The sequence below is a fragment of the Amblyraja radiata genome, chromosome 33 (assembly GCF_010909765.2).
Source record: "Amblyraja radiata isolate CabotCenter1 chromosome 33, sAmbRad1.1.pri, whole genome shotgun sequence".
Lineage (NCBI taxonomy): Eukaryota > Metazoa > Chordata > Chondrichthyes > Rajiformes > Rajidae > Amblyraja > Amblyraja radiata.
In genome coordinates, this window is record NC_045988.1 from 14,100,913 (window position 1) to 14,124,835 (window position 23,923).

At 38.0% G+C, this 23,923-nt stretch overlaps 1 protein-coding gene across 12 annotated transcripts in view; it reads left to right on the forward strand.

Annotated features, from left to right (window-relative positions):
- Positions 1-22,392, forward strand: part of gramd1b (GRAM domain containing 1B) — a 406,068-nt gene extending 383,676 nt beyond the window's left edge. For 11 of the 12 annotated variants that reach the window (XM_033049646.1, XM_033049640.1, XM_033049641.1 and 8 more), the window contains 8 exons: positions 44-186; positions 2,559-2,662; positions 5,204-5,407; positions 6,302-6,392; positions 8,826-8,837; positions 12,665-12,772; positions 15,252-15,372; positions 16,146-22,392. In XM_033049646.1, the coding sequence (XP_032905537.1) occupies positions 44-186; positions 2,559-2,662; positions 5,204-5,407; positions 6,302-6,392; positions 8,826-8,837; positions 12,665-12,772; positions 15,252-15,372; positions 16,146-16,232 (870 nt within the window). In that variant the 3' untranslated portion in view covers positions 16,233-22,392. The remainder of the gene's footprint in view (positions 1-43; positions 187-2,558; positions 2,663-5,203; positions 5,408-6,301; positions 6,393-8,825; positions 8,838-12,664; positions 12,773-15,251; positions 15,373-16,145) is intronic. The other variant, XM_033049645.1, reaches the window with a different exon arrangement.
- The last annotated feature ends 1,531 nt before the right edge of the window (positions 22,393-23,923 follow it).

The window sequence follows — 23,923 nt, forward strand, 5'->3', positions numbered from 1 at the left end:
AATCATTCTATTATGATTAGTGTGATTTATGTCCTTGTTACAGACATTGTACAAAGCCAGCCAGGAGAGTGAATGTTATGTGATTGATGCCGAAGTGATTACACATGATGTTCCATATCATGATTATTTCTACACTATCAACAGATATAGCCTTACACGGGTCGCAAAAAACAAAAGCAGGCTGAGGTAAGGAGGGTTTTTTTTTATGTAGTATTTTTACAGAAAAATGTTGTCATTTATACAGTGGCAACTTTTAAATCTGGCAAATGTCGCAAATACATGTGGTTCCAATATTCATATTTTTATTTTTGCCCATGAGCAAGCGTCATTTAAAACCACCGAACATGGGTGATTATTGCATTCCCTACTTTTAGATTATTGAAATATAACTAGAATAGAAATTAATACCTGGCTGTTGACTATTGTGGAAAGTCCTAGAGATCATCCATTGGAGGATGTACAGAGGAATCTTGATGTACAGAGGGATCTTGGGGTCCAAGTCCATAACTCGCTGAAAGTGGCAACACAAGCAGATTAGAGTATTAAAGATGGCATATGGATTGCTTGCTTTCATGGGTCAGGGAATTGAGTATCAGTCAGTAAGTCATGATGCGGCTTAATAGGACTTTAGATTTGGCCGCATTTGAATATTTGTATGGAATTCTGGTTGCCTCATTACAGGAAGGATATGGAAGCTTTGGGAAGAGCGCATGGAAAGTTTAACAGAATTATGCCTGGATTAGGGGATATTAGCTACAGGAAAACATTGGGCAGACTTGGATTGTTTGCTTGGTAATGCCAGAGGTTGCGTGGAGACCTGATAGAAGTATATACAATTATGAGAGGTATAGATAGGGTAGATAGTCAAGAACATTCATTCCCAGGATGAAAACATCAAATACTAGAGGGAATAGCTTTAACGTGAGAGGGGCAAAGTTTAAATGAGATTTGCAAGGCGAGTTTTTTTACACAGAGGTTAGTGAATGCCTAGAATGCACTGCTGGGGGTGGTGGTTGAGGCAGACACTTTCGAGGCATTTAAGAAACGTTTCGATAGGCATATGGATACGCATGGAAAACACAGCGACCAGGGGCCACGCGCACGGGGGGCACAGCTGAGTCTCCCGCTCCGGGGGAAGCCGGTAAAAAGAAGTGGTGCTTCTACCACCAACACTGGAATTCCGAGGCCTGCCCATGCTGCTCACCCTGTTTGTTTCCGGGAAATGCCGGGGCTGGCCGCCCGTAACCACCTCGGCGATCGGCCAGATACACCGCCTATACGCATGGGACCGGCACTCAGGACGACGATTCCTGGTGGACACAGGGGCGGAAGTCAGCATTTTTCCCCCATCGGGGGTGGAAGCAGGGGCTCTCATTAACTGCCACGAATGGCAGCACCATAAGGACTTACGGCGTCCGCACAATCCTGCTCACCTTTGCCACTTGCCATTTTACCTGGCCGTTCACCGTTGCCGACGTGTCCCAGCCGCTGCTGGGCGTCGATTTCCTGCGGGCTCAATCACTGTAGGTCAATGTGAGGGAGCAACGCCTCATTCATCTTCACTTCCGGTTCCGTGCCTCTGGTTCTGGTGGAGGTCCTGTGGCGGCCCTTGGTTGTTAGCCAGTCGTGGTGCGAACCCTCGGCTCTGGGAGTTGGTTGACGTGACTTGGTTTGGCGGGAAGAGCGAGTCACGGTTCTCCCCTGGGTTATATATACTGCTGGTAACACCCTTGCCCCTTGTTGTGGTTGTGAGAGCTGTTCTGTGTTAATCTAATAAAGACCACTTGTTTGACAACACGTGTCTCGCTATATACTGATAATTAACTGAACCAATAATGCAGAAAGAATCAGTATTTCCTAAATGTTCCCACACAGGAAACATGTGAATCTTTGCTGATATTCTTATTAATCCTGGATCTGAAAAGTATCTCTCAACAATAATCTTAAAAGATTTTTTGCTTTTCATCATATGTAAATGACTACTGTTTATTCACAAAAAATATAATGGTGGTTTGGAATTCTCCCCAGTTCGCTCGATTTCAGAACTGAGATTGATAGATTTTTTATAAATCTAAAGTATTAGTGACTATCGAAACTAAGTAAAGCATATCTACCTTGATCCAATTAAGTGGGAGAAGCAATTCCCATTCCTGAAATTCTGATACTTTCCAATGCTGGCAGATAAAACCAAAAAGACGCTCTATCAAGTGCCCAAGCTTAGCCATCAATTCTTCATAAACCTATATGCATGTGGAGCGTTCTGCAATTTGTGTGCCTGTCTTCTGCATTATCAACATTTTCGCATGAAATAGTTGTTGAACCCATTTTGTCACCAGATTACAATTTATATTTATCTTAATGGGCACTAGACAGAACAAAAAAATGTCTTGCATCTTAGCAAGGGTAAGATCCAAGTCATTCACACAGATTTTGAGGTAATAATTTTATCATATAATTGCAATGAGATTGTTTTTATAAATAAAAACATACGTTTTTGCAAAATAATAAAACTGTAAACATATTCTATAATGAACTAACTATAAACTTCTTGTATCTAGGATATCCACAGAACTAAAGTATAGGAAACAGCCTTGGGGGTTGGTGAAATCGTTTATTGAGAAGAATTTCTGGAGTGGTTTAGATGAATACTTCAGACATTTAGGTGAGGAACATTTAATTTTCATTTCTGATGAAAAGTCATCCCAAAAGTTTCTCTCCCCTTGGATGCTGCCTGACCTGCTGAATAATTCCAGCATTTTCTGTTTCGTTTCTGATTTCCAGTGGTATTCTGATGTTTTCATTTTCTCTCCTATTTCACTTCTATTTACAATTTTAGGTATTCTGCTGGACTTGGATCATCTAATTGCTGTCTTTCACTTATACTCCTTACTGTTAAGAGTTAGGTTCACCCCTGTGGCCATCATAGCCAAACTGGATCATGTTCAGTTTCTCTTAGTGTAGTTTCTTTGGATGGATACTAACTGTTGATCAGGTGCGAGAACTTCACATAATATTTCTGAAACTAATGTGAGCACATTAACAGCAAGCAAGATTAATATTTACCAACGTTTAAAATAAACATTATCGGAACAGGAGTGAACAATTTGTGGCCGCTTCAATCTTGTTAATATTGTAAGTAAATTTGCAGATGACATTTGTGATGCAGTAGACAGTGAGGAAGGTTATCTAAGTTTACAACAAGATCTAGATCAAGCTGGGATAAGGCATAGCAAATGCAATTTAACTCTGACAAGTGTGAGATGTTGCACATTGGTATCTCAAACTAGGCCAGGACTTGCACATTAACTGATAGAGCCCTGGAGCGTGTATAAGAACAGCGAGCTCGAGGAGTACAGATACGCAGTTCCCTAAAAGTGGCATGTCAGGTAGATATTGTGGAGAAGAACGTGATGGCAGGCTTGCCTTCATTGTGAAAGGTGTTGAATTTTAAAGTTGTTACGTCATGATGCAAGTCATTGGTGAGACCACACTTAGTACTGTGTGAACTTCTAGTTGCCCAGCTATAAGAAAGAATGTCACTAAGGTGGAAAGGGTGCAAAAGAGATTCACCAGGATGTTACCTAGGCTTGTCGGCCTTGGAAAGGTTGGATGGGCTGGGACATATTGCTTTAGAGTGTAGGAAATTGAGGCGTGACCTTATTGAAATGTACAAGATCATAAGGGGCAGGGATGAAATTAAATCTTTTTTTCCAGGCTGTGGGCTTCTAAATTTAGACGGTGATGGGTTTAAGTAGAGAGGGGAGAGATTTGAGAGGGACCTCAGGGGCAATGTTTTCCACTCAGAGTGTAGGGCTTACCTGGAATCAGCTGATAGAGGATGCTAGAGAAGCGAATACTATTACGACTTTTATGACATTTGGACGAATCAATGGATAGGAAGGATTTAGGGAGGTTTGGGCCAAATGCAGGCAAATGGAAGTAGCTCAATATTTTTACTTGGTCGACATGGACATAGTGTCTGTATCCGTTGCTGTACAAATCTATGACTCTCTTTGCCGTGTACTGCAATTTTACATTGAATGTCCACACACATCTCCAGTGACCTAGGTTGAATTTTGACTTTGTGCGGTCCATGTAAAATATATATGTTCTCCATATGACTAAATGGATTTCCCCTTGATACTCCAGTTTCCTCCCACAGCCCAAAGACATGCTGGCAGTTGAATCAGCTACAGCAAATGGTCTGTAGTGTTGGGGAGTGGCAGGAGAATCATGGAGAAATGATGGGTATGTGAGAGAGAATAGGATACTCAGAAATAAATGGAGGAATGTGACTGATGAGAATTTTCTGAGAGCTAGCATAGACTCAATGAGCCATATGCCCTCCTTCAGTGACCTAAGGAAATATGGAAAATGAAATTATTGGTGTAGTTGCAGGCAATTAAGTCAATAAGTTAATTTGACCGCAGTTTCTCGTTCCAGACGTGTTGCCTGAAGTAAGCATTTACAGCAAACGCTTATTTCAGATTTTCATGATTAAAAAAAAATATTTTTTCAAATTAATGAGCAGTAATTAATGATTTGTCTCTTCATTGAATAATGGACTAACTGGGTCCTGCTGTTTTAATGGTTGCACATAATTTTTGAACCCCTGAGGGTCCAAATATGTAACATGTCTCACCCCATGGAACTGAAAGGTAACCAGTAACAGCTAGGCAACAGATCCTGAGGCCCTGACTCTAACCTGCTACGAGGACCTTTCGACAGCTCTCTGCTTTCAAGAAATTTGGAACTGCTCTTGAATGCCTTTGGCGATCAGAAACTGGTAAAAGTAGCTCAAAAAATTAATATAATTTAAAATATACAATTATTAAAAATAAATTATATGTTTACTCAAAAAAGTATTAGGTGATAGAGCTTAATTAAAGGTGTTAACATTAAGCAAAATAAAATTATCTCTTTTCAATCGAGAACCGTGAATGGGTTTGTGGAAACCATGGCTGATGTAGAGCTGACAGGACAGATGTACATTCAACCCCTCTGCTCAGGATGTCTGAGTACATACCCATACTTACTATTAATTCTAGTGGTAGTGTGAGAGGACAGATATAACTCGCCATTATTTCTCAGTGAAACGTCCAAATCGTGAGGAGCATGATTTATCCTAATATTTAATCAAAGTAGGTCAATTTTCTTTGCTGTACTTTGCGTTGAATACATCCCAGATTTGATTTTTCCACAGATATTGAGCTTGCAAAAGTAGAGAAACAATATGCTGCTGAACTGCACAGGCAATCTCCAAAAGATAAAAGCAACAAATCATCCACAATTCGGCGGAGAAAACGGCCTCACATGCATGTGCGAGGTCAACACCTCGACGAAACTGCCAGTCCTGTTACTACACCAACTGACGAAGAGATGGGCCAGAGGATTAAACATGTGGCAGGTAAAAGTTTGATCCATTGTTTTAGCTTAGAGTTTTTATTCCAAAAGGTTTTTGTGTTTTATTTCTGAGATTGCCTGTCAAGTAATTACATAGGAAAATGTAGTCAGGTTGCTAGGAGCTGTTTAACATTCAAACATTGTCAAATACATATCCATGTCTTCTTATCTCACATTTGTTTTCCTTTTCATCTCTGGCCTTTGTCCAACCATCTGCCAATCAAACTGTAGATTTTTACATAGTTCAAGGAATCTTTCCTCTAGTCACTATGATTGAAGACAGGGGTTCAGGAGATTAATCGAAACGCACTCACGAGCTCTCCACGAGACATTCAATGCCGTCCAAAGATAAATCTTCCAAACACAGTCTCTTAATTAATAGTTGCTTTAATGTAGCAGTAAAAACAGTAAGATATTCATCCAAACTTCTTCTTGGTTAAGTACGTTTTGATCTTACTCGTAGTCAAACTTGGGCATGGTGGAAAGATGTGACCTCTCCTCCATGCTTCTTCAAAACTAAACTAAACTAATTAATACTAGGGCGTCTGCCCAGAATCCCATCTGCAAACGCCTCAGACTACGTATGAATCCCACCCACATAATTACAGGCAGATAAAATTTAAAGGTAACTGGTTATAGTTATAACATGCTGAGTTAAGCTAAATGGCTACTACAGACTCCCCCCCCCCCTTCACCTGTATTCAACCATAAACTACCAGACTTTGTCCTGTCCCCATCTCTTCCAGCTTCCACCGCCAAAATCTGAAGGGGTGCAACCCAAAGTGTTCTCCAGGGATGTTGCCTGACCTGCTGAGTTACTCCAGCACTTTGTGTCTTTTTCTGTAAACCACTCTGCAGTTCCTTGTGTCTCATTATCTGTCTTAACTTTACCCCACAGGTTCCACTCAGACAAAACACATACCTGACGAAATTTCAGGAGGAATTCATCTTTACAGTGTTTCCAAGTTATTGCTCATTATAACCTTTGTGTAAGTACCTTTATTATAAGGTGTTTTTCCTGAGAAAATTGTGTGTGTGATATTGCATGTCTGTAGCCAAACCGTTTGGTTTGTCCGTTGGAATTCTTTTGTGAAATGGAAACATAGTTTGTTTCTAATAAAACTTAATGGATTCCCCTGTTAAATGGAGAGGCACCAGAGATGTCTACTTCTAATAAAGAATAACAGACATGGTTCCCCTGATTTTAATTTTATCTGCATTCTTTTATTTAATGTGGATGTTGCTGGTAAGGTCGCATTTACTACCCATCCCTAATTGCCCTTGAACTAAATGAATTGCAAATCCATCTCAGAGGGCAGTTAAGAATCAACCTATCCTGTGAACCTGGAACTGCATCTAGACCAAATTGTGCATGGATACCTGGTTCTGTCTTGGACCAAATGGATCCCTATGACATGGTATTTGTTTTATGTTCACCATAATTGGTACTAATTCTTAATTACAACTGTTTGTATTAATTAATTGAATTTAAATTGCTCTGATTGTATTTCTGTTCATGTCTGTCGTTCTAGATTACCAAACCAATATAATAACCACACTGTTTCCTTGAGATGCAGTAATATTAAGAACCATCTTAATCCCACGGTGTGCACACAATGCACAGTCAGGTTAATTTGTCGGAACTGATGCACGATTGCCATAATTTTAGCCCACTGAATCTTAAGTGGGCGCATGGCTTAATAAGAAAGGCTTATATTTATCATCACTTAATAAAACAGAAGTCGGGACGCAGATTATTATTTTGTATCTGATAAAAACGATGGTGAAATTTCAATGCCAATGAACTCTGTGTATGCTCAGTTTAAGAGCTGCGAAAGAGTTTGTTCTGTACATCAGGAAAACATTCCTTTCCCATTGAGAAGCAGTAAAATCTTCAAAAGATGCCTGGAAGCTTGGTATTTTTCATTGTTCTCTCTCTGAATCATTAAACAAGAGGTACCAAACCAGGTTTTTTTAGTTGTGTTTTGTGGTGCATACCTATTTTGTCTGAAAATTGACATAGATGCAAATGATGCATAATTTATGGCTGGGATCTGTTAAATAGTCTTGGGGTATAATTGGGTTAAAAGTGGTTACAGAAGCTGCTTTATAATAAAATAAAGATAACCTATGAAAGGGAGTAAATGAGATTTATAAATATCACACTTAAAACTATAGCATCGAACTGCGAAAGGGATAATTTAAGATTTTTATGCCATTGCGTGGATAATGGTCAAATTCTGCAATTGTAAATTCAGAATTTGCTGGGGGTATATAACAAATTATATAGGACATTGAATATAGTCAAATTAATTGATCATTATGATTTATGGCCATAAAAGGGTAAATTCATGTTAATAACATTATTTCAGGATAGTTTGTATCCACATGCAAATAATCTTGTAATCTCAAATGAGGAGGTGATATCTATGATTTCAAAATTGGCCTAGGTTTATGGACAATTTTGAGCTGCGGCACTGATAACCTTGCAAAACCATGAGTCTGCCATCATCCTCCCCAGTGGTTTCAAGAAACTGCTGTTTTCTCACTTTTAAAACTGACGAATTGGACCCTGTTCTTGATGAGATAAGCTGCCTATTAATCTTAGCAAATTATAAGGTAAAGCAACTCGAGTGGCCTAGAAAGGAATCTGTAAAATCATTATCCACTAGGAAATGTTGTGTCTTTTCTTTACTTTAAAAATGCAAGATACTTTTAATTGACAATTCAGCCTTGACAAATGCTGTCAGCCTAATATGGGAGAATGGGTCTGAACAAGTCTACAAAAATGTTATTTAATTTCCAACTTATACTCGTTGTGAATGCAGCCACATTGTTAGTGTGGGATTTTGGGCATTGAAAAATTGTCTTCCTTCATAATAATCATGGGTATGCATGAACTATTAGTATTTTTTATTCAAAGGGTTCCAGACTCTTTCAAAGCATGACTAATTATTATCAGTCTGAAGAAGGGTTTCAGCCCTAAACGTCGCCTATTTCCTTCGCTCCATAGATGCTGCTGCACCCCCTGAGTTTCTCCAGCATTTTTGTGTACCTTCGATCTTCCAGCATCTGCAGTTCCTTCTTGAACACTAATTATTATATTTGGAGTGTGTCGCCATATTTAGAAGATATTATTCTGGACCATTTTCTGGCAAGAGCATATATGTAGCTGAAATTATTATGTATACATTTATTTGTCAAATTTACACATTTAAAAATTGGTGTATTTTGATTTATCAGCTAGGTCCACTGTTTATAACATCGACTGTTTTGATTGGCATGTTTTGAGTAAATGATGTAGATGAGCCTCCATTTGAGACAACAAGCATAAGTATTTGATCTAATCATTCTGTGCTGATGTCTAGAGAAACTTTCCTTTCTGATATCTATTTTCCTCTTCTATTTGCTGCTCTCTTTAGGATCTGTCTAAGGTACAACTACAGTTATTTCACAGTCTCTTAAGTTGTGCTTTCTATTAGATACCTGCTTAACAAAAGGACTAACATTCAGTTGGACAGACTACTTAAATTTTGGCTTCAATGTAAGAAAAACAATTTGCAAGGGTGTTGAATTATAGTGCAGGCTATTTTCTGAAATCTCAACTGCAGTTATATTAATTTATTTTGTTTCAAGTCTTTGCTGGGAAGTGATGTGGCACCTTCCAAATGAAGATCTCCGCATATATTTAATGTTTGCTTTTTTTTGTTTCAATGTTGATTTGTTTAGTGTTATGTTAATTCTGAATAGAGTATGGGAGATTGATTCCAAAGCCACACCACCGGTTTCCCTCCATCCTTCTCTATTGACCTGGTCAATTAATTAAGTGACTCCATTGTCAACATACCAATGCATAGCTTGCCTTCTAGTATTTTAGAATCATCGAGTCATACAGCACAGAAACAGATCCTTTAGCCCAGTCAGATGGCGCGCAAAGACTTTGTACATCCCAAAACCCTGGGGCGCTGTGCGCGACCCTGCCTACGTCATCACGCACCATGCGTGTGTAATGTGCACCATGCGCACATCACGTGCGTGGCACGATGCTCGCGTCGTGACGCATAAATAATGTCGCACAAATGACGCCCAAGTGGGACAGGCCCTTTAGGCCTTCCGCATTCAGCTGCAGCAGGGTGATGCCATCCGGTTCGACATCTGTAGGTGCCTACCCTAAAATGGACGCATGCTCTGGGTTGGCGCCAAGCCGTGGCGACTGTGGTTGCATTAGGGCTGCAAGCTGCGGCGACTGAGGTTGCATTATTTCTGCTGCTGTCTCTGTTTGTCGTCGTTCGCCTGACTGAAGTCAGTTGACAGGGCTCACCATGGGGAGGTCGACAACATGAGCCCCCATTGTATAACTCCATGACTCTAATAGAACTCCGGTTGATGGTCCCAAAAAGCTTGCCCAATGACACGACAGGCACTTGCCCTTCCCAATTTTCTAAGAGTAGATTTGGCTTTTCCCTCTTCCATGCAGGGCTTTCTACATATTGCCTGAAGAAACATTCCTGAATACATTTGACAAATTCCACGCTGTCAAATCCCTTGGCACTATGACAGTTCGAGTCTATATTGAGAAAATGAAAATCCCCAATTTGACAACCATCTAATCTAATTTCTTGTCATTTGTATGTGAGCCATGACTAAAAGCCCCAATGAATTATTCTTGTATGTAATCTACCATCTGTGGAACATGGCCAGTTGGCATATCTATGACAAGGAAGAAAACCCCATCTAATTTCCCCATCCAACATTCCACCTGATTCAATGCAAATCAGACATCATGGAGACCTGGTTGACAGGATTATAATCATGGTCCATCCTGCATGCTCACAGTTATAAAGTAATGGTAGAGTAAGAAAGACATATTTCTGTAGGTTTTTAGCGTATTTCACAGAGAAGTCTCAAAAACAAGTCAAGTTGAATAATTATTTATGTGCAGTGGCTCTTAAAATGTGGCAAATGCATAATAATTTCAGAATGTGAAACAGTAGTAAAATGCCTGCTATAATTAAAACAAAGATGTTTGCAATCATGGATTAGGAATATAGGGACACAACCAGCTTATTTAGCCCTACGAGACACTTTTGGCTTTTGAGTGTTGTAATGGTTCACTTGTATGTAATTCAAGGTACCCACTTCTGCCTCATGTCATAAGAATTTTGGTTAACAAAATCCCATTGGAACCTTAATATTAAAACAAACATCAATTTCTAATTAGTGAGAGTGAGACCAAAACTTTGTTCTAATTTTTCTCTCCTAACTTCACTCCTTGCTTTAATTTTCGCCACTGCTAAGAATTGTAGAATCAGTAGAGATAGTTTCTTTCTGCTCCATTCGTTTTCTTCTTTTCTTGAACACCTCAGTTACAGTATATCATCCTGTTAACATAGCTTCTTAGGAACACAACTTCTGTTTGTATGTGATGAATCAACACCTATTCCTTTTCTAACATTTAGTGCAGAGAACATAGTACACCAAGGGTGGTCCAAGCAAAGTATCAGATACCTCTCAAACATCTCTAAGGGCCTGAAGAAGGGTCTTCACCCGAAACGTCACCTATTCCTCTTCTCCAGAGATGCGAACTGACTCGTTGTTACTCCAGCATTTTGTCTACATCTCCTGCCTACTTGTATTCCAATGCTCTGAAAATCTAGCAATTATCAAATGTTATTTTCAGCAGCATTTATGCCAAATTTTCTTTCGACTCCCATTGTGACTTGCTTTTCATCGTTTTAAAAGTTACTCTTTTATTCTTTTCAGGTCGAAAATGAATGACCTTACATTTAGAGTATATTCAAATAAATTACCCATTTGCTTGATTTGTTGAATGTCGTTTGGTAAAACTTGGTAATAGCAATGCTTCCATCTACACTGTTTGCACCTCTTTTGGTGTCATTGCCAAATTTGGAGACCGGACATTTTATTCTATCATCCAAATAGTCAGTAAATCCGATCAATAGTTGAAGTCCCAACAGGGAGGTTTTGAGACAGCTAGTCAATCATTAACGTAAAAGAAGATATTGTTCTCTCACCAATTTACCTGTCTCTTCAAAACGGTCTATTAAGTTCATTAGAAATAACCATTTCCTTATAAATCCATACTGATCTTCCCAATTCAGTAGAACATTTTCAATTATCCTGGGGAGCGCAGTGATGTGATGATCTAGTTCCCTGGTTTCTCTCTCGTACTTTTTTTTGGATAGAAAAGCAAAATTAACAATTTTCTAAAGGAAGGAATGGTTCTCAAATTGAGAGAACTTTCAAAAACTAGAATTAGGATATAAATATAAAGATCTCACATACTTCAATGAAAATGCACTCGCAGATTTTAATTGATCATCAACAATATAGATTTTGTTTCTCCATTGGCTCAGCAACTTATCCAGAGAGTACATTATTTACAAAGATTAGAAAGGTCTCTGATTCAATTACAGATTTAAATTATTGCTGCAATTCATGCATGAAAATAAATAATTGTTTTAATCATCTATACCCGTGAAACCATGCCCTAGGTACGACACAAAATGCTGGAGTAATTCAGTGGACCAGACAGCGTCCCTGGAGAAAACGGATAGGTGAAGCTTTGGTTCGGGACTCTTCATACCGATTACTGGGGTGGGATGAAAGAAAGCGAGACGAGTGGAGAGGTAGGACAAAATATGGCAGGTCACAGTTGAAGGGAGTTTTGATTAGGCAGATGGTTGGACAAGGACCAGAGATGAACACACACACACAAAATGTAAGACCAAACAATTAGAGAGTTGCGAATTGTGAAGTTAGAAGATTGACGAGGTACGGATTATGTAGCTAGAGGAAGGAATGTAGTGGAGGGGAAGGGGAGGAGAAAGATCGGTGCAAGATCAGCAGAGCCTCAGGAGCAGAACATGCCCTTGCCTGGGAGTTGGTGAAAGGATGATGGTTGCTGGTTGCATATTTGGCAAGAGAGAAAGACAGCATATAATATTCAGGAAATGTTGTTTACGTATGATTTTGAAAGCCCGTTTATGCGCATATTATGATTGAAAAGCTCAGTATTGACTATGAGGCAGCAGAAATTAATGATATTACTTTGCTGAAACAAATCTGACTATACAAGGAACAGATTTTCCAATGAAATGTTTGTATTAAACACAATCTGTTTACCTCTGCACGACAACCAATCAATAAAATGATAAAGCATTGAACATTGTATTTGTTCTATCCCTTGGCTCCTTGGTCTTGGCCTGAGTGATGATTTTTAAAATCTTGTTTCCTTCAGCCTGGTGTTACTAGTATTTCTGAATATGATGCTGTTTTACAAGCTGTGGATGTTGGAGTATACGACGCAGAGTCTCACAACTTGGCATGGAATTAGGCTCCAGGAGAGGTATTTGTTCCTTTGTTTTATTTATACTTAAGTAAAACTTACCAGAAAGAGACCTAACCAAATACATAGCTTCATTACGTACTGGACTTGTAACTGTGCTTTCCTTCTGCAGTCTGATAAGTTTATATCTTTTAACATTGATGGCAGAAATGTTGTTGCATTTTCCTGTGATTGGATTACTTAAAATAAAACAGAAATGGCATCTCCAGCAATAGCCTAATAAAATCATGCTCTTTTAATCACCCCAAAGAAGACCTCAACATTGAATTCAAGACCCATTTAATATATGGGGCCCTGCTATTTCTTAGCCTCTTATATGTAGTAGAATTTATGGCAAGTAGCATCAAACAGGCATCTAATCCTACTTGATGTTTCTGAATGTGCTCAGCAGCTGCCTCACATTAATGCTTCATGCACACAGACATGTAGGGAATAATTCTGGTAAACAGGCTTCTACTTTAATCTAAAAGTAACCTCTAACACAGTTGTGACGATTAGTCTGATGAAAGAGTGTGGCATTAGTTTCTTCAGACATTGGAGTATATTCTTTCCTTTTTCGAGACAGAAATACATTTTTTAAAATCATTCATCCATCAATATTTTTTTTATTTTTGCATTAAAGATAAGTCAACTTCTGGACAGACTAAGAGAAAAAAGGTCCCATCTCTACAATGTACACTACATATACTCAATCTCTCCATTTGATAACTAGTATTTTTGAAAACAAGAGACAAAAATAAATCTGAAGTCGGCCAGAACTAAGACCATGTTATCGAAGAGCCCAGTGACAATGTGGTACAAATTCCCTTGCAGTGTTCTCAAAAGAGTGTTGCACAAGGAATTGGATCAGGAAATTCACCTCGAGTCATAGGGATTGATTTGAACTGGAAATGGTGACACAAGTTATTTACTATAGGTTAAACACACTTACAACAAGTGAACAAACTGCCGGGGGAACTCAGTGGTCAAGCAACATGGGTGGGAAATTGATTATCGATGTTTTGGGGTTAACTCCCTGCATTAGGACATAGAGTGGAGCATGAAGTTAGCCAGTCTGAAAAGCAGAGGAGGAGGGGTGAGACAAGGAGGGGATAGATAGTAGGGGTGAAAGATGATGGGCAGAAGGAGCCAGTGGAGATGGGGTGGAGTGTGGACCGAGTTAGGAGGGAGACAGGTGAAAGCAAACAAGTGGGGGGAGAGAGAAGCTAGAGACTAATGATGGAATCTGACAAGTAAAGAAGGTGATGACAGGAACCATGAAGGGCTGAAGGGCAGATGGAATTGCATATGGTGTGTGAAGCCTGTCGGTAGAAGGTGGATAGGAAAGGGTGACAAAAGCAAGGTGATGGGGGTTGGAGGAGAGCATGAGAAAGGGAACAAAAAATGGATTGCTGTAAGGAGAGAAAGAGGGGAATGCAGGATGTTTAAGGGTTACTTGCAATTGAAAAATTAAGTATTCATACTATTGGGTTGTAGACTACTCAGGCGGAATATAGGAGACAATGTTCTTCTGGTTTGCATTGGGCCTCACCGTAGCAGTGGACATGGCTGAGGATAAACAAGTCTGTGTGGGGATTGGAAGGGTAGTTGTAATGTATGCAGCTGGGAGCATGTGGTGGGCTGAGCACGTGTTCTGCAAACTGGTCGCCTTGTCTACACTTGGTCACCAAAAGTAGTACACGAGGTTGGAGGAGTTGTATGTGACTCTTTGCCTGGAAGGGTTGTGTAGGTTCCTGAATATTAGCGAGGTAGGTACAAGTGTTGCACCTCCTATGATGTAGGGGTGGTACCAGGGGACAGGGAGAGGTGGGTGGGGAGAGATAAAGGACTAATGGTTTTAGAGAGGGGAAGATGGAGTTTGTGGTGTCCTCCTTAAATTTTCCAGTTATCTTTCTTATTTATTAGATTCCAGGACCTACCTCATCCCTCTCACCTATCCTTGGCCCACCTATCATCTACTGGACCTCATCTCCCCCTGCTGCCTCTCTTTATCCCGGCTATCGTATCTCTAACTCCTGATGCAGGACCTCGACTTGAAATGCAGAGAATTCCTTTGGTCCCAAATATGCTGTTTGGTTGCCGAGTTCCTCTAGCAGTTTTCTAATTGCCGCAGATCCCTGTATTAGCAGTCTCTCATGTCTCAAAATAAATTGTATGTTATTAAAAAATTAAGTATTGTGCAATTGACATTCAAAGCAAACTATTTTTGTTTTTAAAAAAAGCATGGAAGTTGTTTTGTACGGTTTAGAATTGACATTGGATCTGGACAATTTTAAAAAATTGGGTCAAAAATACTCAATCTATTTTATAATGAGAGTGTGGAAATCCATTTATCATAATGCCATCTTTATTTGATAGCATCAGCAATTGGGTGTTGTATGATGTGCAGCAGCAGCTGGTACAAACCTAGTTCACACAACAGTGGCTCCTTATTCCTCCTCCCCAATTATTCTTCCATTTTTCCTTTTGTTCCATGCAGCAAACTGCCTCAGTCTCAGGTGGAGTGGGCCCAGCTGTTAGAGTCACAACAGCGTTACCATGACGCTGAACTACAGAAATGGAGAGACATTTTAAAATCATCAGTGGTGCTTCTAGATCAGGTGAATGCTCTCTCATTGACTCGTACAGTTATTGCTAATACGTGGTTGTCCGATCAGGTCTCCCCTCTCTTCCCCTTCCACCCCTCCCCTACTGTAAAACAATGGGAAATGTTTCACTGAGTTGATTGAACTGGTTACCAGAAAATGACAGGAAGATAAGAGAATGAAACATGGCTCAAATAACGTTTTTACAACAGAAGTATAGAAAGAACAGCTTAGGGTCAGGTATCTGAAATGGGAAGGTAATTCTTTAAGTGACATCATTGTCTTTTAAATACAAAATTCTTCAAATTTAAGTGAACTTGTTTTTGGATCTGAAGATCCTTCAAAAATGCATTCCAATGCCTGATGTCATTTGGCATGAGTGCAGCGCCATTGTGTGAAAGACAGCAGCTAGAACGATTGAAGGAATTTATACCAATGTTAATTTGAGGTAGTTGGTTTGAAAATGTTATTTCATGTGTATGTTTTCATCCTAATGACAGTCATTTTCTTTCATTCACAAGTGTTTGTTGAGACTGCTCTTTTTTATTGCCATTACTAATTGGAAGCAAAATGTGCTATGATGCTTCCTTTAGTGTTTGCCATGTCAACTAAAGATGTAAGTTGTGGACATAGAAAAGGAGCTGTGTTTTTGCCCACTTTGAAGCAATGGCATAATTAATCTAATATATCAGCTAAACTGGATTAGAGCCTCCCCTGCATATAATGCTAATGTAAATTAAACTGCTCGTATAGATTCTGGAACTTCACCTCTTTAATTTATCCAACAGATGAGAAACTCATTACTAACTCTACAAAAAGGCATTGGTTTGCGTGATTACAGTTCAGAAACAGACAAGCATGATCGATTTCACTGATGGGCATTACCAAGGCCGAAGAGGGAATTGTGTGCAATATATGTTATGTACAAATTATATATATGTTATATATATAAAAAGACACTGGAACTGCAGGCTGAGTTGGATCCCCAGGATTGCGAATCAGCAAATTCACGATTGACAAAACCAAGATCCTGCACTGATTTACAGAACTACTGAAGCATTGTGGAAAAACAACAATCACACTAATCTGCCTACACACTCCTGTTATAAATCCTAGAACATTGTACTGTAAGTGTAACATCTCACAAAAGCATGTAATAATCTGTAAACTATCTCTTTTATGGAAGATATGTAACTGAAGTACCATGTGAACGTTGTTTAAAATAAGGTATTCATCAACAGATAGGAGTAGGCTGAGGGTCTTGAAACTGTTACCAGTTAATTCTGCCTGCAGAAACATCAGATACATCTGATTTAAGATTAACACAATTAATCCAATATATTGATTCTGGCTCAGTGAATGGTTAAAGAAACTGTGAATATCTATATTGATAAAACTTGAAGATTTTCTAAGTTACAAGTGAAAAGTTACTGGAATCCTGATGCAACTGATTTAGTTATTTATTATTGTTAAAAACAGTCTAAACAATCTATCATAGGCAGGTCCAAGAATATATCGAGCGACAGCATGTTTCTGCTCTGTTACCCTCACTGCAGCATGTTTAAGAGTTGCAGATTGCTCATCTGAGCATGTGTGAAGCCTGCTAATGAAGCATTCCATCTTTTACGATGAAATGTTATCAGTTTGTCAGGGATGAGTATCATGATCAGCATTGTTAACATATAGAGGCACCTACAGGAGAAGAAGAGACCCCCTGAGAAATGTGATGACATGTTTTGCTGTGCTGCAGGGTATGCCATGCCATCTAATCAATTTGAAGTTCAACGTTGTATGATGAAAAATTGAACATTTATAGACTATAATTGTCCCGGACTGAAAAAAATCGTGATTTCAATTTTCCTGCAGTTTAAAAGGAAAATATTGAAAAATTCGTCTTAAGGATCACTGTAGAATTTGATTCGCAGATCAGGCAGGATCTTATTAGATGCAATGCGATTTTTGAGTGTTATGGCATTTGATGATATCTCTTATTTGAAAAACAGGGAAATTGTGCTGTGCACATGCTAAATGAGTGTATGACAGATGCAATATTTAGTGACCAAAATTCAATGTTGTTGCCTTATTAGAACAGAAATCCAGGCAGTTGTAAGTGTAAAAAGATGCATGCTTTGTGAGGGTATAGTGGCAGAATTGATGAAACCAAGTGACCGCAGTCAAGTAGTTTAATCCAGTCAACACTGAACTAGTGCATGCAGGCGCTTTAACTATTGGTAGTTTTTTTTTTGCATTAATAATGCAAGAATAAAATGGATTTAAGTGAATTTCAAAGATAAATACAGACTGTTAAAGTACAATCTTTAGACATGGGTCTGTGAAAATTGGTGCTCATGAGTGAGCTCTTTGGTATGAACAAAAGATCAGCTACTAACATAGTCCAAGAAAATAAATATTTAAATAGTTTATTTATAAGTGTATTGTGTCAGGACTAATGTGCGAACTGATTGAATTGGAAGTTATGGTGTAAGGATTAACAGATGGAGAATTACCTCTTCATTTTGTTCAAAGATTGATCATTCAGCCATGATAATTCTTTTTAATGAAAATCCCTGAGCTCTTTTATTTAAAATTGGTGGGCCAAATTGGAAGGAGTGTGGGGAATTCTGGCGTCTTCAAACAAAATAGTTTGGATAGATTTCATGCTCCTCGGTATGAAATTTGTGGCAACAAACACTATGTATTTCACAGGCAGCTGTATTACTTTCCAGCATTGTAGATTGCATTTGGAATATTTACTGGTCATGTGAAAACTGATATGTCAAAGTTGTCCAATAATTTCTGAAATGAAAACTCCACAATTTAGATTTATTAAAAAAGACATGAACTCCAGTAACTAACCATTGCAAATGCACCTTATGTTAGGATGTAGCTGTCTGGACAATTATTTGATAAGTGATACAGCTGCCAATATTTACCTTTTCAATAGTCAGAAAAAGTAAGATTTGATATCAAATATGAGGTGCTTTTAATATGACTGATACAACATTTTAAAAAGAAAAGATTGCTTTCTAAAATGAACAAACCTTTCTATTGGTCAGACATTTTTGCTGCCAATCAGAAATTTAGTAATATTTAATCCATTAAGATGAGATGTGAATAGCCAGTCATTTGACTGCATATTAAATTGTGTGGGCAGGTATGCCCAAGTGCACTATTTTCACCTAAGAACTGAATTTTTCAGTGCAATGGATTGTGTAGACCATAATAGTTTGTCTTAAGGACACAACCATTGTGCGAACCATGTCCCTGATCTGCTTAAACCGATGGGAGTATTGAGAAAGGCGGTGTCTAATTGTTATATAGATTTTGGATGGCAAATACTGACAAATCCACTTCTAACTAAATTATGGCATCATATTTTCTTTAAGCAGGTCATCCTCCTTCAGTGTTGCATTCACTTTTGTTTTTTTGTTGTTGTACATTGCTTCTACACTCAACAAAGTAGTAGAATCATGATCCTTTGCAGAATGCCACTGATCAGATTCAGTAGGCTGTGTTTGTGATGTCAATCACTCCATATATAGCATCATGTTGATGAGTACAGGCTTTCCTTTTTGTGCTATAGTAGTAACTTATTTTTTTTTAAACTCTGGATTACACTTTTGTTGCCTTTAATATTTAATTTCATTTTTTCAGTTGATGTTATGAGATTCAAATATAGAACATAGATTTGCACTGTAGAAGAAAAACATGGATATCGTGATGCTGTCTAGCTGCTCGTACTCATTTTATTTTTATTCTGTGCTTGGTATGGTATAGGATTGCCAGAATATAATGAATTGAGTTGAATATTTTGTTTTTGAATTAGCTAATAAATATGGCTAGATTTGTTCTTAGTTTTTACATTATGTGTAACACCAAATATCAGTCAAAAGGTCAGTTCTGAGGGTAGGTTTGCAAGCCTATAGTGAGTGAGAGTATGTATGAGTGTGTGCATGGGAAGGCTAATTTGCACAACATAGAAAATTCAAATTGCTGTAACAGACTACTGGGTTGATAACCCATGAATCAATGTTTAGTGGACACTGTTGAGCAGCTCAAAATGAAAGCATATTCTCATCAAAACTGAGCAATTATTGTTTGAATATAGATAATGAATCACCTTAGTGAAATATCCCTCAACTTTCTATTCAAGCAAAGATTTGAAAATTGACCTATTTGGACTTGCATGGTTTTAAAACATTTTCTAAAGAATACTGTGGGGGATGTTTGATGAGGATAGTGTTTATATTTACATTCTTATACATTGTTTTATTTCCTTGTTTTAATCTGGATAATGAGTAATAGTTTGGATGACCTGGTTGAGGTTTCGTAATTTCTTTTTTTTCTGTTAACACAATTTTGCCGTTATATAATTACCATGATGTAATAGAGGTGATAAAGTGACACCATGCCTGAAAATAAGTTGTGACCAAAAGAATTGAGTTTCAAGCAAAGGTTGAAATTATATGAATTTTAGTGAATTTTATTGAAATCATTTATTTCTAAATCATTTTGTAATCATATGGCACTTTTGAAATATCAATGTATTAATATTGCTTGGAACTAAAATGCAATTGTAGAAATATTGTCCTGATTGAAAATGATACAAGTAACGCATATGAATGTTCAAGACCTACTTGTACATATTTATGTTCTTATTTGCTTTCTCTATGTTCCTGGTCATGCATATTAGCTATCTTTATTTCATGATTTCTATATAGTATGGTTAAACATGATTGAACGCAGCACCCATCAATCATTCACAAATTCAGTGTATTCTGAAATCAGATTACAGTAGGTGTTCCATGTCTGATCGCAGAGACAGTTGAGTGGTCAATGGCAATTAATGATTGATGTGAGCCTATAAAATTTGCTTCTTAGCCCTCCAACATAAAGGGCAGGAAGTATGTGTTCATTGTGAACCAGTAGTGGGTCATAACCCATTGGTAAAGACCAAAAATAATATGCATATGCAATTAAAGGGTCTAATCCCTTGCCGAGGCCTCCACCGCAGTTGATTTGCCCAAAAGCTACCAGTGCTGGCATTGGCTAAACTTTGGGGAACTAGTTTTTACATGCAGTGCATGGAGGTCAGAAAGGAACCATGTATTAGACCACAAATGATGAGGGAGGTTTCAAAATATAGTTACTAAATATGGAACCAGTGAGAATAAGATTGCTGCTCCTTAACCTATGTTTAAAGATAAGCTAGTTGTTGTTTTCCCACTCCTAAAATAATTGCTACTTTCTCCCCGCCCCCCCCCCCCCTCCGATTATCAGCACCACTTCCATCCATAAAAATTGCTTTATTTCCAACCTTTCCTCCCCATTTCTCATCTCTACTCTTATTCTTCCAGTCCAGTCATTTCATCATTTACACAAAGGCTGCTGCTTTTGGTGTGGTGGTATGAACAGAAATCTTTCTTCAAGGCCAAATGTAAGTTAGTGTCACAAAGCTCACCAATTCCACCCCCCTCCCCAACTCCCACAAGCCCACGTATGCTCTGTATTCGGACATCTGAACTTCTAGACTGTGGATCTTCGGGTTTGTACCATTCCTCCACACATACTAAGCAGTGGCTTTTGTTGCACACCTATTAAACCTATAATTCAGGCATTGCCTGTACTGTAGTCATCCTCTTCATTGATTATTACTCAAGGTAAAGGCTGTATTATTGCAATTCCTTTCCCTTGAACTCAAAATTCAATATAGTATTATTTCTGAAAAAAATAAACAGCTCATAAAAGGTTTTGCAGTCAGTTACTGTACTAATGTCAAAATGTAAAATTCTGTTTACTGCTCTGCTGTGTGGTACAAAAAGTAGATTCATAACAATGGAATTTGCTGTTAAATAATGTTTTTTTGGCCTGTATATTTTCAGCAATCTATGGAAAGCCTTTTTATTAAACTGACTAGTTTTACAAGACATTGAACAATGATCATTTTACTGTATACAAGATTTGAAAATGTGAATATGATAATAATATAATTTAAGAGAGACAGGATCTGCCTCAAAGTTTGCAATCTTTTTTTTGTATTTAAATAATGCAAAGAATCAAAAGTACAGGCAATTCTCACAGAGGTTGTGTTCCTAGAAAACAGCCCATGTTGTTATTTTCCGTATTGCAAAGCCATTTTAACTGTGCAGCAGTTGAAAATAAAATTGAGTTGAATTATTTACTTTTTTCCCCCACACAAATTAATGAGAACAAATTTTATTCTGTATCCCAAATTTTTGATTAGTGATTTGTAAATTCTATATGGGTGAATTTCTGTAACCCAAATGGCTGTAACATGGGGGTCGCCTGTAATCGTAGTTATTGCATTGCGATATTTTAAATGAACACAGCTTGTGGAGGGTTGAACAAATGAATGTTTACTTCAACCTATAGAGGCTGATACTCAGTAACATTATTGTTTTTAATTCAACAATATTATCAATTGAAGAAAATGCAAAAGATTTTAATGGGTACAAGAATGCAATGGAAATTGTAGTGTAAATGCCCTTATTGTAAAAATTGATTTCTCTATCCCCATGTTTCAATTAACTCTCCTGAATGTACAAGGAATGAATTAATCCCCAGGAGAACATTTCTCCTGTTTAATATGATCTTCTCATTGAACAGCGTAATTGTTAACTGGCTGTTGCTGTACTATAATGTAATTTAGTTCATCGAAACATTGCGGCCACTCCAGACAGATTTTTTTTAAAGTACGATGCATGTGATTCTGATGCTGCCTAATGTTAGCTTGCAGGGTATGCAACCATCATCAGATGAAGTGAGGTAAAATTGGATTGTGTGTCTTGACTATGCCATGACATTAGGTAACAAACTATCTTTATGTGCATTGAAGAAAAAGGTACATTTTTTTAAAGAACTGTTTTGATCTCTGAATATGAAACCTAATTATGAACTTTGCGCTGTGCGCAGGTTTTAATCGCCTTGCCTACTAGAATTTAGGTTATCATGAAAACCCACCTGCAAGTTCATGTAAAGTAGAAACAAGCTATGAATAAAAAGTGTTGAAAAAAATCTTTCATACTTTCGTCACCTCTCTTTTTTGGGTGATGTTGAAGAATTACTTTTGGTGTTCAAAGATTTATTTTCTGATTTGTTAAGGTTTTAGAAAATGTGTTGGAAAATTTTACAGCCACACATGGCCTACTTTCAATCATTTCGTTTATCTCAGATTCATTTTCTATATGTACTTCTGAAGGGAGAGCAAATGACAGCGGGGGTTAACAATTAAAGTATTGTTCTCCATCTTATAAAAAATGCACTGGGAAATAATTTGTATTAAATTTTATTTCTCTTCCTTGGAAATGTCACCATGGAAACTAGCTACGTAAGTAAAATGTTACAGATTTTTGTGGAAACACTGATCTATACCAATTTGTGCCATATTTAAAATGAATATTTATTTCTCTTCATTAAGGGCTAAACAGCAAAGAGGAGAAGGATCTAAGGAATTTGAAAGATCCGAGCCAAAGTATTAACTTGCTTGTGGGCATGCGGTAGGATAAGTTGTAAAATTCAGAAACCTGTATTTTTCCATTTTCTAGATTCCCCAGTCCATACTGGTTTGAAACCTTCCAATTATATTTTGCAGTATGCGTAATGTGTTACATTGGAAGGTAAATTGTACATTGCATTATCAAAAGAGAGTTCAACACACTGATAGTCACGTTTATGAAATCAGTTCCAAATTATATCTACCGTAACCGAGAATAGAAACACTCAAGTTTACTTAGACATTGAGAAAGGAATAGCATGCTTCAATCTATAAAGCATTGAGTTACTGCAAGTACTGTATTTTCGAAATTAGTCCCAGTTAAATACAACTTCACACTAACCTGAAGGTCTATACCATCCAGGGTGAAATCTGCTTTTTCAAAGACTTTTCAATCACATTGGTAAGATATGATGCCATTTTATTTAGTTGGTTCTGCATAATTTGGTAATCAGAGCAGTAGGAATGAATAACAATACAAAAAGTCACAATCTCAAGTCTAAGCCAATATTTCCCAGTAAGAAAATGCCAGTGAGTTTCAATTTCTCAAGTTCAAGTGAGTTTATTGTCATGTGTCCCTGTATAGGACAATGAATTTCTTGCTTTGCTTAAGCACACAGAAAATAGTAGGCATTTACTATAAAACAGATAAATGTGTCCATATACCATGATATAAATATATACACACATGAATAAATAAACTGGTAAAGTGCAAATAACAGAAAGTGGTTATTAATAATCAGAGTTTTGTCCGAGCCAGGTTTAATAGCCTGATGGCTGTGGGGAAGTAGCTATTCCTGAACCTGGTTGTTGCAGTCTTCAGGCTCCTGTACCTTCTACCTGAAGGTAGCAGGGAGATGAGTGTGTGGCCAGGATGGTGTGGGTCTTTGATGATACTGCCAGCCTTTTTGAGGCAGCGACTGCGATAAATCCCCTCGATGGAAGGAAGGTCAGAGCCGATGATGGACTGGGCAGTGTTTACTACTTTTTGTAGTCTTTTCCTCTCCAGGGCGATCAAATTGCCGAACCAAGCCACGATGCAACCGGTCAGCA